Here is a 15,177-nt window from a genome sequence, read left to right as displayed (position 1 = left end):
TCAATGGATTTCTTCAGGCTGGTAGCTTTTCCCTTTTTACCAATTTTTATTGCTTCTCATTGCAAAAGTGCTGCTATAGTTTAAATATAGACAAAACTAAAAAAATCTTAAATTCTGCCACTTAGAGGTATCCACTAGTAAAATTTTGATATAACTGTAGTCTTTTTTTCTCGAGTCATACTTTTGTTTTGCAAAAATGAGCTCATATCTATATGTTTTGGAATGTGCATTTTCATTGAAAAATATCTTGTGAACATTTTCAATATGCTTAAATATGCTCTCCAACATCATTTCGTATAGTGCACAGTTTTCAGTGTATTTGCTATAGTTAAAAATATAGAAAGGATATAGAGAATGCTGGTGTTGCAGGTACCTGTCACATAAAAGGAGCTTAATAAATAATTACTGACTGAAAGGATGAAAGCCAGAACAAGCATTTTTTGATTAGCTAAAGTTTAGTACGATTATTAATTGCCACCTTTGGGCAAATTCTGAAAATGGGTCAAAGACTAGGTATGTCTCTCAGGCAATTTAATAATGATAGGTATTGCCAAATTATCCTTCAGAAACGTTTTATCAAGTTATATTGCACCTGACTGGTGACCCTTTAAGTGGATTTTAGTATACCTCAAATTTTCTCTAGAATTAGTTTAATGATTTATCTGCAGAAATATTATTATAAGCTCTGACAGAATGAGTACTAGGTTTACTCTCTGTCTCCATTCTCGATCACCAGCTTGAAAGAGCTCAGTTCATCATCAACCCAGAAGTGGAGTGAAGTATGTTTCACAATTAGCATGCACACTACTTTTATGTCTCTATTGAATATACCTGCAGACAAATGTATTTGGTCCCAGAAAATCAAGCCTCGTAGTGGCTGTGCCTCTTTCTGAGTATCAATATCTACGCATGTACCTAAATCTATGTATACAAAACACTTAAATATAATCAGAATGTCCAAATCAAACAACTGCTGCAAAAATGTTATATCATTCATGAAGAGAGAAAAACAGAATGACAATATCTAGGTTCATTTTGGCACTTAGTCATTTGAGTCATTTTCATGGACAGAATGTAGTACACTGGGGTATGGTATAATAGTTAGTAGTTGAGGCTCTCAAGTAAGACAGATTGTGGCTTGAAACTGTCTCTGCCAATTGTTCAGCAGGATGATCTTGGGCTATTTAACCTCATAGTCTCAGTTTCCCCATTTGTAATATGGGGATAACAGAAATACCTTCCTCATGAAGATTACTATAAGGCTTAAATGAGATAATGGAACATGAGATGAATGAAAATGGCAGAGCGTGAAACATAGTACATGTTGAGTAAATATCAGCTATTTTTCGCAGTACTTTTTGTGATATAGCCTTAAAAAAGGAGCCAAGGCAATGAGCGCTAATGAATCAATGACTTTAGCAACTTTAATGTAGATTAGTAAAAAAGAAATGTCATTTACTTTATGTATAATCTGAGTGAGTGAATCAAAACTTAGATATATCTTACCTACATTGTAATTTTAATTTTTTATTTTCAGGTAACATACGGTACATATGGTTTCTATATATATTATAAAACTGTAAGAATTAATTATTATTAAATAATTTAAAAATTAATTATTAAATAATTTAAAAATTAAATAATTAAAACTGTAAGAATTAGTTTAAAATGAGCAACTGTACTAATTATAATTCTTTCAAGATTTTTTAAATCATCAAGAAACTACCAGAACTATGTTGTCAGGAGTACATTAATATTTTCCATTTTTGCTTATATTGAGATTTGATTGTTCATTTAAAATTTGGATATTACCTACCACTTGGTATTTGGACATAAAGTGAAAAAGAAATCCACTTAATATGGAAATTTTATAGAACTAAAACAATTTAAACAAAATATGCAACGCAATTTATGGGAAGCAAGATCTGTTACACAGATCAATGGGGGCACTTCCTGTATGTTTGTACTTGAAAAAAAACTTGAAAGATGTTTTTAAACCACCAGAATATGAAAAAAAAAAATCTTTTTTTTTTTTTGGTCTCCATAACACAGGTAGGGGAAATAAGCTTGCAGGTGGAAATATATAGGAAAAATGTCATTAACAAAAAAATAAGTCCTCACTAGTAAAGTGAGGAGGCCGGATGTAAAGGCCTTGAAGGTTTTGTCCATCTGTTAAGGCTTTTTATTCTGTCTAGTGTTGTCTCAGCTTAAAGGGAATACATAAAAAGCAACTGACATTAACACTAACTCTTCCCAACGTTACTCAGATTGCCTGCAATAGGCTATAGAAAAAGAAGATGCAGAGGTCAGGCAGGAAAGGGCAGCTATAAAACCCAAATTTTTCTTCTATCGTTCTTTGCTTTGTATGATGACTCTACACTCTTTGAGTATTGTTATGTCAAACTAAAGTCGCTGAAAAATAATCTTTTGCTGGGAATTCTTTAAAATTTTTTTGTTCTCTTTTAAGCCTTATTTATAAAGGTTTCCAGATGCTTATCCTCACAGATTAAATCCAGTATGATGTAGACACTTACAATAATATTCACTGCTATGAAGCCAAGAAAAAACTACTTGGAGATCTAACTGCCTATCACCGAAAGAATTGGGGTCCAGGGAATTTTCTGTTGCTATTAAGGGTGTGATTCTCTGAAGTCATTTGGAAACAACCTAGTTTCTCAGCAAAAACACATCTTTCCTGTACTGTGTCGAAGCACATCAAATGGCTGGCATTCCAAGCTTCGAACAGGTTATTTCTCATTATGCGAATACATAATGAAAGGATGTGGGCAAAGAACAGAATGCAAATTGGAAGCTGACTTCTGACTTTAACAGCCAGCAGTGCTAGGCTCAAACAGTCATTCTAATTTCAAGAGACAGTTCCAAAGTGGTTCTCAAGAGAAAGGACAGGGTATTTTTAAAATATTTGTTCAATGTGAATGGACTGGGCTTGCCAAAAATGACTTTTTATGCTGGCATGCGATCTCTTAGAGGGAAGTCAGCCTGAGTCACTGGATACATCAAAGGTAGAGTCCAGTGAATGGAATTACTGCAGGCTGTGTGAACAAGCCAGATACCCGCATTCATCTGCCCACTGCTGGGATTTCAGCCCTCCTTTTAATTACATTAAAGCAGCTGGTACCACTGGTTACTGAAGTCTTCAGATTACCTTGATTGCTTGGTCATTATCTCTAATCAGCTGCTTCTTCTCATCTTCAAACTTTTGTCTAACATCCTGGAGCCGCCTTTCTGCAGCAAGCTGCTGCTGGCTGTTCTCCTCTTTCAGAGAGGAAATGGTTGTCTGAAGTTCTGCTATGATCTAAAATGAAAACAGCATGCTATCACTTCAAATTCTTCTGGGAGAGGCATCTATTTATATGTATTGATGCTTAACAAAAGAATGGATTTGACAAAACTCTATTCCACAAATTAAACATTTTCAATTAACATATCACACACTATAATGCATGAAATTCCATACAATAAAAGACTTTAATAAAACTGTGAATGGTGAACAACTGCTGAACCAAATATACTTGGAAGACGTTTCCACTCTAACATTCCACAATATTTACTCATCAGAAGAAAGAACATCTGTGATCTCAAAAATATGAAAAGTGTCAGATTTTATTTTACTGAGAAATACACTTATTAGAATGAGAAAAGCTATTCTGCTTTTCATAATGCTTTGAACTGTAATAACCAAAGAAAATAATGAACAGAGTTTATTCTTCAGTCACCTAATTCTAGACAGTAATTTCTGGGAATTCACTAACGTTTGTGTATTGTGTTTAACACTTTACATTCTTATGTCATATACTACTGTGAGACAAGTATTATTATTGCCTATCTTTTATTTTTTTTATTTTAATTTTAATTTTTGAGATGGAGTTTCATTCTTGTTGCCCAGGCTGGAGTGCAATGGCGCGATCACAGCTCACTGCAACCTCCGCTTCCGGGGTTCAAGTGATTCTCCTGCTTTAGCCTCCCGAGTAGCTGGGATTACAGGTGTCCGCCACCACGCCCAGCTAATTTTTTGTATTTTTAGTAGAGATGGGGTTTCATCATGTTAGCCAGGCTGGTCTCGAACTCCTGACCTTGTGATCCGCCCACCTCAGCCTCCCAAAGTGCTGGGATTACACGTGTGAGCCACCATGCTTGGCCACTCCCTTATGTTTCCTTAAAACAAGGTTTTGGTATTGTAGGGAAGTTTATACTTCCAAATAGGTTGTTTTCTTCCTAACTCATGGATACTTATTTTGGTTTACATGGTGCCATTTTCATTCACTCCTGTAGTATTCCCTACATTTAAGAATCTGTTCTCTCCCAGACAGGGTTCTTCCAACTTCTCAAATTAACCATCTGATGAGAAACTTTTATATTGAATCAGCCTTCTGAGAGCACTGTCCTTCCTTTGGTTTGGATGTATCCATTTCCTTGCAAATTCAATAGCGATGACTTTTTAAAAGCAGGAAATAGTAATTTCTTCTAATAAAAGAAACAACATTAGGCCTGCATTAGAATATAATTCTTTTGGTCCTAAGCAGGGGGGAGGGCAGTTGGTGAGAAACACTGGACAAGTTATCTTTCTTGCAGCTCAGTTTTTCCAACTACAAAAGGAGATTACAGCATTATAAGGCAATGAACAGAAACTGTCTGGAGTCCCCCAGAAGCCAAATGGTATAGAAATACTAATTGTTACTACTGACATAAATAGTAGCATCTTGACAATAAAATATAGAGTATTTATGCTTTGAGAAGTGAGCAAATTCACTGTACCAAAGTTTGACACTTAGAATTTGTCAATAATCAAATATTTAGCCAATTGTGAAATGACAAAATATATAATAGCAATGTCAATATTATTACATGCAAACTTGAGCCTTCTGCTATGAGTGGAAACATTCATTTACTGAGAATGAAGATGTTTTTCATACATTTTCTGAATTTTGATTAAATATTGTTTTCATTCTGGCATCAATTCAATTAATTCTCATAGCACTTCCGTGAAACAGGAAAGGTTAAATTCTCATAGTAAATGTCAAAAATTGATGCGCAGAACAGTCACAGAGCCAGAGGAGCCAGGGATAAAAACGAGTCAGATTTCCTTGGCCTACTATGAAATTTAAGATTGATCTTTTATGAGAACATGGGACCAAATGGTAACAAACAACTTACTATTTCAATGTTTTAAGCTGAGTAAACTATAACTTTGTAGAAGTGCGTTTAATTCTGGAGAGAGAAGAAGGGCAAGAGAGAGAATGAGAGAGACAGGGTGTGTGTGTGTGTTTAGTTCTGTGCAGTGTGACACATGTATAGATTCATATATCCACAACCGCAGTCATGCGATATATTTTTAAAGTACAAAGTATTTTTTTCTTAAAACAATACTGAGATTGAGACTAGCTTGTAACTGACCAAAGAATAAAGATAAAAATATACTGGGATACTTCAAACAGTCAAAGGCCATGGAACAGGGATATTTCTCATTTTCAGAACATTTAGGACAAAATAATTCAGGTTTTGAGGTGGGCGGATCACCTGAGCCCAGGAGTTCGAGACCAGCCTGGCCAACATGGCGAAACCCTGTCTCTACTAAAAATACAAAAAATTAGCCAGGCGTGGTGGCACACGCTGGAATCCCAGCTACTTGGGAGGCTGAGGCTGGAGAATCACTTGAACCTGGGAGGCGGAGGCTGCCGTGAGCCAAGATCGCGCCATTTCACTCCAGCCTGGGCAAAAAGGGTGAAACTCCATCTCAAAAAAAAAAAAAAAAAAAGGAAAGAAAGAAAGAAAAAAATGCAGGTTTTGGAAGGGACTACAAGTGAAGTCCGGGATGTTCTAAGAAGGACATGCTTGCTTTTGTGTGGAAAATAAAACCTTATATTCTTTGGGGGAACAAGGAGAGTTTCCTTTGGGGGAAATAATGAGATTATTTTTGGAAAGCTATTTTTAAAACTCAGGAAGGCGACATAAGGGGGAGAATGTTAAAACACTTCAGGTGAAACAACTTGGCTAGATAAATAGATAAATTATTTGGTTGAATAGACTCACAGGTGATACGGATATGGAACAGTAACTAAAATAAGGATAATTTAAAAAACAAGATTTAATACTTTAAGATTGAGAAATAATCATAATAATCAGATTAACATGCTTCAGGTAAGGAACAAAACTCTAATGGTTGTAGACCTAGAGTATAAGAAAATGGACTACTTTCTCCTAAGCTCAGTGTATATAATAACTGGCACCCAGTTTAAGTAGTAGAACTATAATCGGGGTAAGTAATAAAAAACCATCACCTGGCAAATTGTATTCAGTTAACCTACCCTTCTTGTAGAATAATAATGCTAAAAAAAGGTTCTAAGAAAAATGAAAGCTAATCTATATATCATAATGAAAACCCTCCAGTTTTGATTGAATCATAATTAAAAACCATAAACAAAATGCTACCACTCAACTAAATGTTTATACTGTATTAGTTTCAACGAAAGAAGTGGATTAGATAATTTTCATATGGATATTAAAAATTAGTATTTTCAGAAACAAAAGGAGAGCTATTTTGAGCTGATGGCGTAAGCACCCAAACTCATGAAAGTCATAATAGTTAATAATAGTTAACAATAATTGTTAAGCAATTAATGCTTTGCAAAAATGTTAGTCGTCTTAAAAAAAAAAACCAAACAAACAGGATCCTAAATAGGGGTTAGGATTTCATCTTCAACTCATTCTATTGTTTTTCAGATTGTAGTACAGTTTGAGAGTTTTACAAAACTCTTCTTTAAAACATGATACAGTAGAGAAGACATGCCACTTAAGAAGCCATGCTTAGGAAGGTTAGGTGAACACGGAAGCTTCTCATAAAATAAGTGGATGCCCCGTGCATTCTGGGTTGGCCCCCAGGAGGCTGGCACAGAGATGGGCACAGGGGTCATGTGGAATAGTCCCAGCTACTAATACGCCTCAGGTGTTGGGCAGTGTGGGGCAGCGGTAGGAGACACTCGTCCCTTGGCAGCTGGCAAGCTCAACTAGCATTCAAACTTCAGTCCTGCCCATGTTTCTAACTGTGGACATTCTGGCAAAATGGCAGTATCTCTCCTTGAAAAATGGCCACTAGATGACTGGGCTGAGTGAGGAAAACTGTATTAATATTGAAGAGACAAGGTAAATATCTAATCACTTATTATTCCAGTGTTTTAAGAGGAGTAAACTCCAGCATTCATCACGACCGCAGTGTTTGCATCATCTGCATTCTTTTATTAAGATTAAAAAATATGTGATTCTGATGGAAATGATATTTGGGGGCATGCCCAGAGATGATGCAAACACTGCAGTGGTGGCGAGGGTGGGTGCTGCAGATCTCAGAACGGGCACAGTCCTCAGGTGTGCCAAGGGTTCAATGTACATGCTCTATTAGGTCCTAAAGGCTTGATAAAATTGTGAAAAGTAAGCAGCTTCCTCTAAAGGAGGAAAATCTTTAAAATATTTTCCAAATTTAATCTTATGCTCTCTGAGGTACCAACACATTCATTACTAATGCATTCATTTTCTTTTTTTCAGAGAGGGATTTTTGAAAATCCAACAGAGTTAAGCAACTTTGGTTTTAGTGTTCTCATCAGCTTAATGAGATATGAGTTAGAGATTCCAACAAACTATCACTTAAATATGGAGAGATCCAATCCACAGTCTTGTTTTATAATGCTCATTTTTAAATAATCTGACATGCTTCTCTGAACTGACTGGCACTGTAGACTAATGCTTCTCAAATGCCAGTTCACAGATATAAATATTTAGAAGTTGGCAAACAAAATATTATCAATGTAAGGTTATCATCCTAACTTTTATGAAAAGGATGGACTATCTTTTATTATATTACACCCTTTCTAAGATTTTTTTGGTGTTGCGCTGTCCCTTGATTAATGAAATGATGGTAATAGTGTATGATAGTTGTTACTAGTTGGTTTTTCCTTCTCCACCTTCCAGTTAGCAACCCTATGCCTCTCCAAGCTTTTCAGGGAGATTTTATCAATTTGTGAACACCCAAAAACATGGTGTCTGAAGCAATAATCTGTTCCACCTCCCAAACTTTTTTTCATTCTTCCCTCCCTCCTTTCCTCTTTCTCTATGGCAATTTTAGTGCTGATACTATAATAATTGACATTCATTAAGTGCTTTAGTGTGTACTAGGCACTATACTGAACACATTTTTGGCATTGTTTTACTTAATAGTTAAAACCATCCTATGAGGTTGGTACTGCTCCTCTATTTGACAAATGAGGAAACTGAATTCCAAAGAGGGCAGGTAACTTGCTCAAGGTCATGGAAGTGGTAGGGCTGGTATTCAAATCCAGGGGTGCTGGACTCCAGAGCTCAGGCTTTCTTCTGCATTAACTTATATTTAATTTGTTTTAATATCAACTAATCAGGCTTCTTCATACATTCCTTTAGATAAATACTCCTGTTTACACTCTCATTATTCAGGCATTTTTATTAGCTATCTTATATCTCACTCTCGGTCTGTTTCCCTCATTTAACATAAAGCGAAATAAGCAGGATGTTAGGATATGCCAACTGGGGATTTTTAATGTTTTAATTTAAACTTTAACTTTTGGCCTAAATAGATTTCTTTTGATTGCAAGAATCTTTTTCGGTGGATTAAAAGGATATTTCTCCATGTTCTTTCCTCAAGGAAGGGTTGGAACAATGGCAATCAAGACATAATTATCATTTCTTACACAAACACATATGACTCTTCATTTGGACAAAGACTTTTTGCTTTTCTAATGGGATGTGAATTCATAGAACTGAAATTTTAGGCCAGGTGTGGTGGCTCATGCCTGTAATCCCAGCATTTTGGGAGGAGGGCGGATCACCTGAGGTCAGGAGTTTGTGACCAGCCTGACCAATATGGTGAAACCCTGCCTCTACTAAAATTACAAAAAATTAACTGGGTGTGGGGGTGTGTGCCTGTAATCCCATCTACTTAGGAGGCTGAGGCAGGAGAATCACCTGAAGCCAACTTGGAGGTGGAGGTTGCAGTGGGTCAAGACCATGTGATAACACTACAGCCTGGGCGACAAGAGCGAAACTTCTGTCTCAAAAACAAACAAAAAAATGAAATTGTATAACTATCACCAAAGTTTTGTCATATTAAAAATGGAAGGGATGGGCCAGGCGCAGTGGCTCATGCCTGTAATCCCAGCACTTTTGGAGGCTGAGGCAGGCGGATTATGAGATCAGGAGATTGAGACCATCCTGGCTAACACGGTGAAACCCTGTCTCTACTAAAAATACAAAAAATTAGCCGGGCGTGGTGGCAGGCGCCTGTAGTCCCAGCTACTCGGGAGGCTGAGGCAGGAGAACGGCGTGAACTTGGGAGGTGGAGCTTGCAGTGAGCCCAGATCGCGCCACTGCACTCCAGCCTGGGTGACAGAGCGAAACTCCATCTCGGGAAAAAAAAAAAAAAGGAAGGGATTGGACCAGGCTGGTAATGTTAAGGTTAAGAACTTCCACTTTGAAGTCAGATCCAGACTGGGTCCTGGCTTAGTTACTTGCCAACGTATGTGATCTTATCTCTCTGAATCTTAGTTTTCGCAAATGGAAAAATGGCACCAATAATAGTTCCTAATTCCAGAGTTATTGTGAAAGACTGAATGAGTCAACATGGTTAGTGCCCCATGAACATTAGATATTATTATTGTTTTGTTGTTGTTACTACTATTATGTGGCAGTATGTGGTAGTATGGTAAATTCTAGTTTACTACCAAATACCACTGTATATATAAAAAAAATATGAAGACAAGCTTGTTTTACCAATCATTAGATATGCTCACAAAACCAAATGGCTTAACTTACCTACCTACCTGCAAAGTAAAGATAAGTAGTATTTATTTGTTCTAGAATCACTTACACAAGTAAGGAATACTTGGAGTTCCTTAAATGATACTATTGGATATCACTGTAACGACTTATGCTGAAAAAGTACTCTGAGCATCGTATTTCAAGTAGAGACAGGCATTCAATTATTGGCCTTTCTTATACTAAAACTACAATAGTAAGTACAAATAGCAAGTTATGGATGTAGGGACTTAGAATTCTCTTTTTCCCAAAAGGAGTCAACAGTTGAGCTGCAGACTTAACCTAGAATTATTTGTCATTTTGAATTTTGTTTGAAGAAGGCTTTAGGTAGAGCAAAATGGAATATTACAAAAAAAGCACAGATAGTACCGAACTGCTTACATCACAAATGTAGGTGTGTATCTCCTGTCCTTGTGAAGTATGTTTCAGCCTGGGCTTGTTCAAGTGTACAGGCTGGTTTTACAACATCTGAGTGGGTGTGTGTGTGTGTGTGCGCGCGTGCACATGTGTGTGTTGTTTCAAGTGGTTAAATATGCCTAATTTTTCTTGATTTTTAATGACTGAAATATTAAAACCATATTCTGTTTATTTGTATACACATAAAAATATACCATTTCACAAAAAAACGGAAAAGAATGAAGTTTAACTTGTACAAAGGTTTTATGTGGAGGTTTCATTTCTGTTTTGGTTTTACCTGGTTTTCTGTCTTTTAATGTTGCTTACCTGTGAAGATTTGGCAAGCTTCTGAGTGTACTCCTTCTCGATCTGCTTCAGCCTGCTGTTGGCCTGAAAAACACACGTATATGAACACACACAGTGACCTGTGAGCCTGCTGTCTCTTCCACATGCCTGTCACCAGGCAGCTGGGATGCCTGCCAGCTGCACCGCCCTTCTGGGGCCGCCACAAAACCACAGGGCTTGTCTTTGATGTGACGCCAACTATTCATCGCTTAAAAAGCGAGAAAAAAAAAAGATCGCTTCTGCCAATTATTAGACAAACATAAGACTTCTGTGGATAGAAAGAGAAACGGAGAAAGAGAGACAGAAATAGACGCAGCAAAAGTATGAAGGCTCAGAAGGTAAAGTAAGGGAAAGGGAGAAGAAACAAGAGGGGCAAGGGAAAGGGAGAGGGAAGTAGAGGAAGAGGAAAGGAAGGTAAATTTAATATTTTTTCACATTAATTAAAAAATAAAAGAAATAGATGCTTCTGGACTAAGGAGAGATGGGATTTTGAGAATCACTGAGCAAAGAGTTGAGCCCCGACTCTGCCAAATGCATAAGAGCTACTATTTATAATGACAAATGTATCTAAATCAAACAAGTTTTATGTCCTGGAAATAGGGTGGCCTTTCCAGAATCAGTCCACATTGCTTAGAACTTGGTTATCCCCTCTGCCACTCAAGTTCCAATTCTTTTTATGTGATCTGTTTTCTGCTCTCTGGAAACTTTTGGGATCTTTATTTCATCGTCAGTGTTTAAAAATGTCACCGTGTCGTGCCCTAGACTGGGTCTTTTTCCCATCAATCATGCGGGCACTGAAGAGGCTCTTTCAGTCTGAACTTGCTTCCTTCACTACTGGGAAAGGTTGGTCATTCCTCTCATGATTTCCTGTCTCTCTGTCTGTCCGCCTGTCTCTCTCCCTGTGTGTATCTCTCCCTGCAACTCTGATTGTGTACCTCTTAGGTTTAGTGTCTCTTTTTCTTGTTGTTTCTATGTTCCATTTCTTTGTCTTTTTGATTATTCTTAGAATTTCCTCAACTTTTCCCTAAAACTTTATATTCTGCCATCATATTCATAATTTCCAACAGTTCCTTTTTGTTATTTGAACAGCATCGTCATCATCATCCCTCTTTTTACAGATGAGAAAACTAAGGCACAGAGAGGGTAATAACTTGCCCAGCATCACACAGCTAGGAAGTGATGAAGCCAGGACAGAAACTCACACTTTGGCTGCAGAGCACAGGTGCTCCACCAGTGAGAGCACTGCATCATGCCTTGCAATATAGTCCTGATATCTATCTATCTATCTATCTATCTATCTATCTATCTATCTATCCATCCTTCCTTTCATCCATCCATCCATCCACCCATCCATCCATCCATCCATCAGCTATCTGTCTATATGTCTATAACTATCTATCTATCTACACATATATTTTAATTTTTTTCTGCTCAGTAGAATGTGCTTTTTTTTTTTTTTTTCCTGAGTTCCCTTTGTTTATTTACTTTCACCTGTCTGTTTTGGTCTTTGTCTTTCACTTCAGATACTTTCCTCAAATATCTGGTGATCTTTGATGTCCTTTCTTATTCAAAATGAGGCCTCCAAAGCTGTACAGAAGAATCTTGCATGTGGACGGGTTTGTGGATGGGTGGGAATCACCACAGGGTGTGCTACAAAGGGGCCTGCACTCTCCCATGCCAGCATCTGACTGGATTTCCCTCTTGGATCAGTTTGCCCAGAGCTGCATCCTCCAGTTTCCTGCCAGGCAGCACAAATCTGACGGCCAGTATTTTCAGAAGGACATCGAGGTGTTCAGGAGAGTGACTCTAGTGCAAGGCCAGCCTCACATTTCCCCTCAACTATACCTGAGGCCCTTTCTCATTCCATATCTCCAGAGAGCAAACCAGGGGGAGGGATGGGGGCAGTCTTGGGATAAAATCTGGGCCTTCTGCTCCAAATACAGACTTTCAACCAATCCTCCAGGTCTTCACTTCACCCCATACCCAGTCTCTCCAATTCCCGAACCTTCCCAAAGTTCTACCACGGGAAAGATCTTGCTGCTTCTAATTGGTATCCTTCAAGCCTCCCTTCCCCCAGAAATTGTTCAGTTTTTAGGATTCTTAGTTCTGCTAAGTTAATTTCAGGCCCAGCCTTTTTCAAGTTCTCAATGCTATTGATTTCTTATGTGTAAGGTTGTCTCTTATTTTCTTTGAAAAAAATTATAGCATAAAAATCTTAATACCTGAGTCTCATCTGCAGAGGTTCTGATTCAATTTGTCTGGGCTACAGGCTGGGCACTAAGATTTTTAAAAATCTCTGCTGCTATTTCAAAAGTTCAGCCGAGGTTAAAAACTACTGGTTCACGCCTTTTTCAATTTCATCACTTTCATTTTGATGGGACTTCCACAGGGAGCAGAGATAAAAACAGGTGAGCTCTGTTCCAACTACCTTTAGTTGGAAGCAACTGATTTATTTTCATATCACAAATAGGATGAGGAAGCAATCCAACGCTCACGGCCCACTCTAGGCTCACCTCTATGGCGGTACTAAGGCTGAATTGGTCACTGTTGGTTAATCTGTCTCTCTCCTACTAGATTATGAGATCCTAGAAGGCAGCTCCTAGCCCCTAACATAGTGTTTGGGGCATAATTGTTCGTCTAATGAATGAGTGGATGTCATACAAGCCCTTTTCCTCTTCTATCGCCTCAGTCCGTATCTCTGAAGTTTTCCTTTCATAACCATTTTTTTTATGGACTTAAGTTTAAAAGCAATTCTTTCGAGTTCATTCCATGAATCTCTTTTTGTCTATAATCCCATCGAGTACACAGGGTAGTTTTGCTTCTTCCAGAACAGAGGCATGTGACTAGTAAGCCATCAGACTTGACTCCAGCTCTATGACGATTAAAGCCGCTCTCCATCAGAATTAGGGCTACTCTGAACCTCTTGAGGTTTATTTGTCTTGGCTCACATTCTGTCGCTATTTTTTTGGTCACAAAATGCTTAATAAAGTATTTGTTGCTTTTAAAATAAACACTTAAGAGCTCATACCATGTCCCAGGCACTGTTCTAAGTGCTTTAAAAATATTCACCCACTAGAAAATCTAAAAATTAATTCTAGTGTCATAAAGATGAGGTTACTTTTCCCTGAAAATGCTGGAGTCACGGATAATAATTCGTGCAGGAAAGCCTGTGTCTTGGTGGCAACTACTCTTCAAGAGCTTATGGCCAGTCCCCAAATCTCACAAACCCAATGAAGCTCCTTTATAACTAAATATCCAATTCATTCATCCACTCTAGGCAGCTGGACAATAGCAATGAACAAAACAGCCAAGAATCCCTCTCTATGTTTATGAAACATCTAAAGAGTAAACAAAGTAACTTTGAAAAGTTATATGGTGCATGTGCTATGGAGAAATATCAATCAGGAAAGAGAGAGAGGAAGTGATAAAAGTTAGGGGCTACTTTATAATTTTAAAAATACTGAAGTAACAGATGGCCTCCCTGAGAGGTTGACGTATGAACAAAAACATGTAGGGGATGAGGGTAATCTCTAGGGAAAGAGCATTCCAGGCAGAAGGAAGAATCAGCGCAAAGGCCTTGAGGCAGAGGCATGCACAGCATGTTCAAGACACAGTATGGAGGCTGCGAGCAGTGGCTCACACCTGTAACCCAGCACTTTGGGAGGCTGCGGCAGGCAGATCACTTTAGGCCAGGAGTTCGAGATCAGCCTGGCCAAAATGGTGAAACCCTGTCTCTACCAAAAATACAACAATTAGCCAGGTGTGGTAGTGCACACCTGTAATCCCAGCTACTCAGGAGGGTGAAGCAAGAGAATCACTTGAACCAGGAGGTAGAGGTTGCAGTGAGCCAAGATCACACCACTGCACTGCAGCCTGGGCAACACAGCAAGCCTCTCTCGCCAAAAAAAAAAAAAAAAAAAAAAAAATCAGAGTAAAGGCCAGTGTGGTTGGATCAGTGCAACCAGTGGAACATTGGCTCCCTCAGACAACACAAGGCTGTGAGAGAACCAGGTCCTGCACGGCGTTGAATGTCATTGTAAGGAATTTGGCTTTTAAGATCAGTGAAACAGAGTCACTGAAGGGGTTTGTGTTAGTCCATTCCCGCACTGCTATAAACCAAACACCGCACGTTCTCACTTGTAAGTGGGAGCTGAACGGTGAGAACACATGGACACATTGGGGCGGGACCCACTGGAGCCTGTAAGGGTTGCAGGGAGGGAGAGCATCAGGAAGAATAACCAATGCATGCTGGTCTTAATACCTAGGTGATGGGTTGACCTGTGCAGCAAACCACCATGGCACATGTTTACTATGTAACAAACCTGCACATCCTGCACATGTACCCCAGAACTTAAAATAAAAGTTGAAAAAGAAAAAAAAATACAAATACAAATAATAAAAAGAGAAATACCTGAGTCTGGGTAATTTATAAAGACAAGAGGTTTAACTGTCTCATGGTTCTGCAGGCTATACAGGAAGCATGGCTGGGGAGGCCTCAGGTAACTTGCAATCGTGGTGGAAGGTTAAGGGGAAACATGCATATCTTCACATGCCCAGAGTGGGAGAAAGAGAGGTGGGGAG

At 38.3% G+C, this 15,177-nt stretch overlaps 1 protein-coding gene across 17 annotated transcripts in view; it reads right to left on the bottom strand.

The window, feature by feature from the left end:
- Positions 1–15,177, bottom strand: part of CEP112 (centrosomal protein 112) — a 537,631-nt gene that overhangs the window by 111,952 nt on the left and 410,502 nt on the right. For 15 of the 17 annotated variants that reach the window (XM_050762392.1, XM_050762393.1, XM_050762397.1 and 12 more), the window contains 2 exons: positions 10,579–10,641; positions 3,167–3,316 (listed from right to left, as the gene is read on the bottom strand). The exons of the other annotated variants lie outside the window; for them this stretch is intronic. In XM_050762392.1, the coding sequence (XP_050618349.1) occupies positions 3,167–3,316; positions 10,579–10,641 (213 nt within the window). The remainder of the gene's footprint in view (positions 1–3,166; positions 3,317–10,578; positions 10,642–15,177) is intronic. 17 annotated transcript variants of the gene reach the window in all.

The sequence above is a fragment of the Macaca thibetana genome, chromosome 16, assembly GCF_024542745.1.
Source record: "Macaca thibetana thibetana isolate TM-01 chromosome 16, ASM2454274v1, whole genome shotgun sequence".
Lineage (NCBI taxonomy): Eukaryota > Metazoa > Chordata > Mammalia > Primates > Cercopithecidae > Macaca > Macaca thibetana.
The sequence above is the reverse complement of the archived record's forward strand: the minus strand, read 5'-3'. Positions and strand labels throughout refer to the sequence as shown.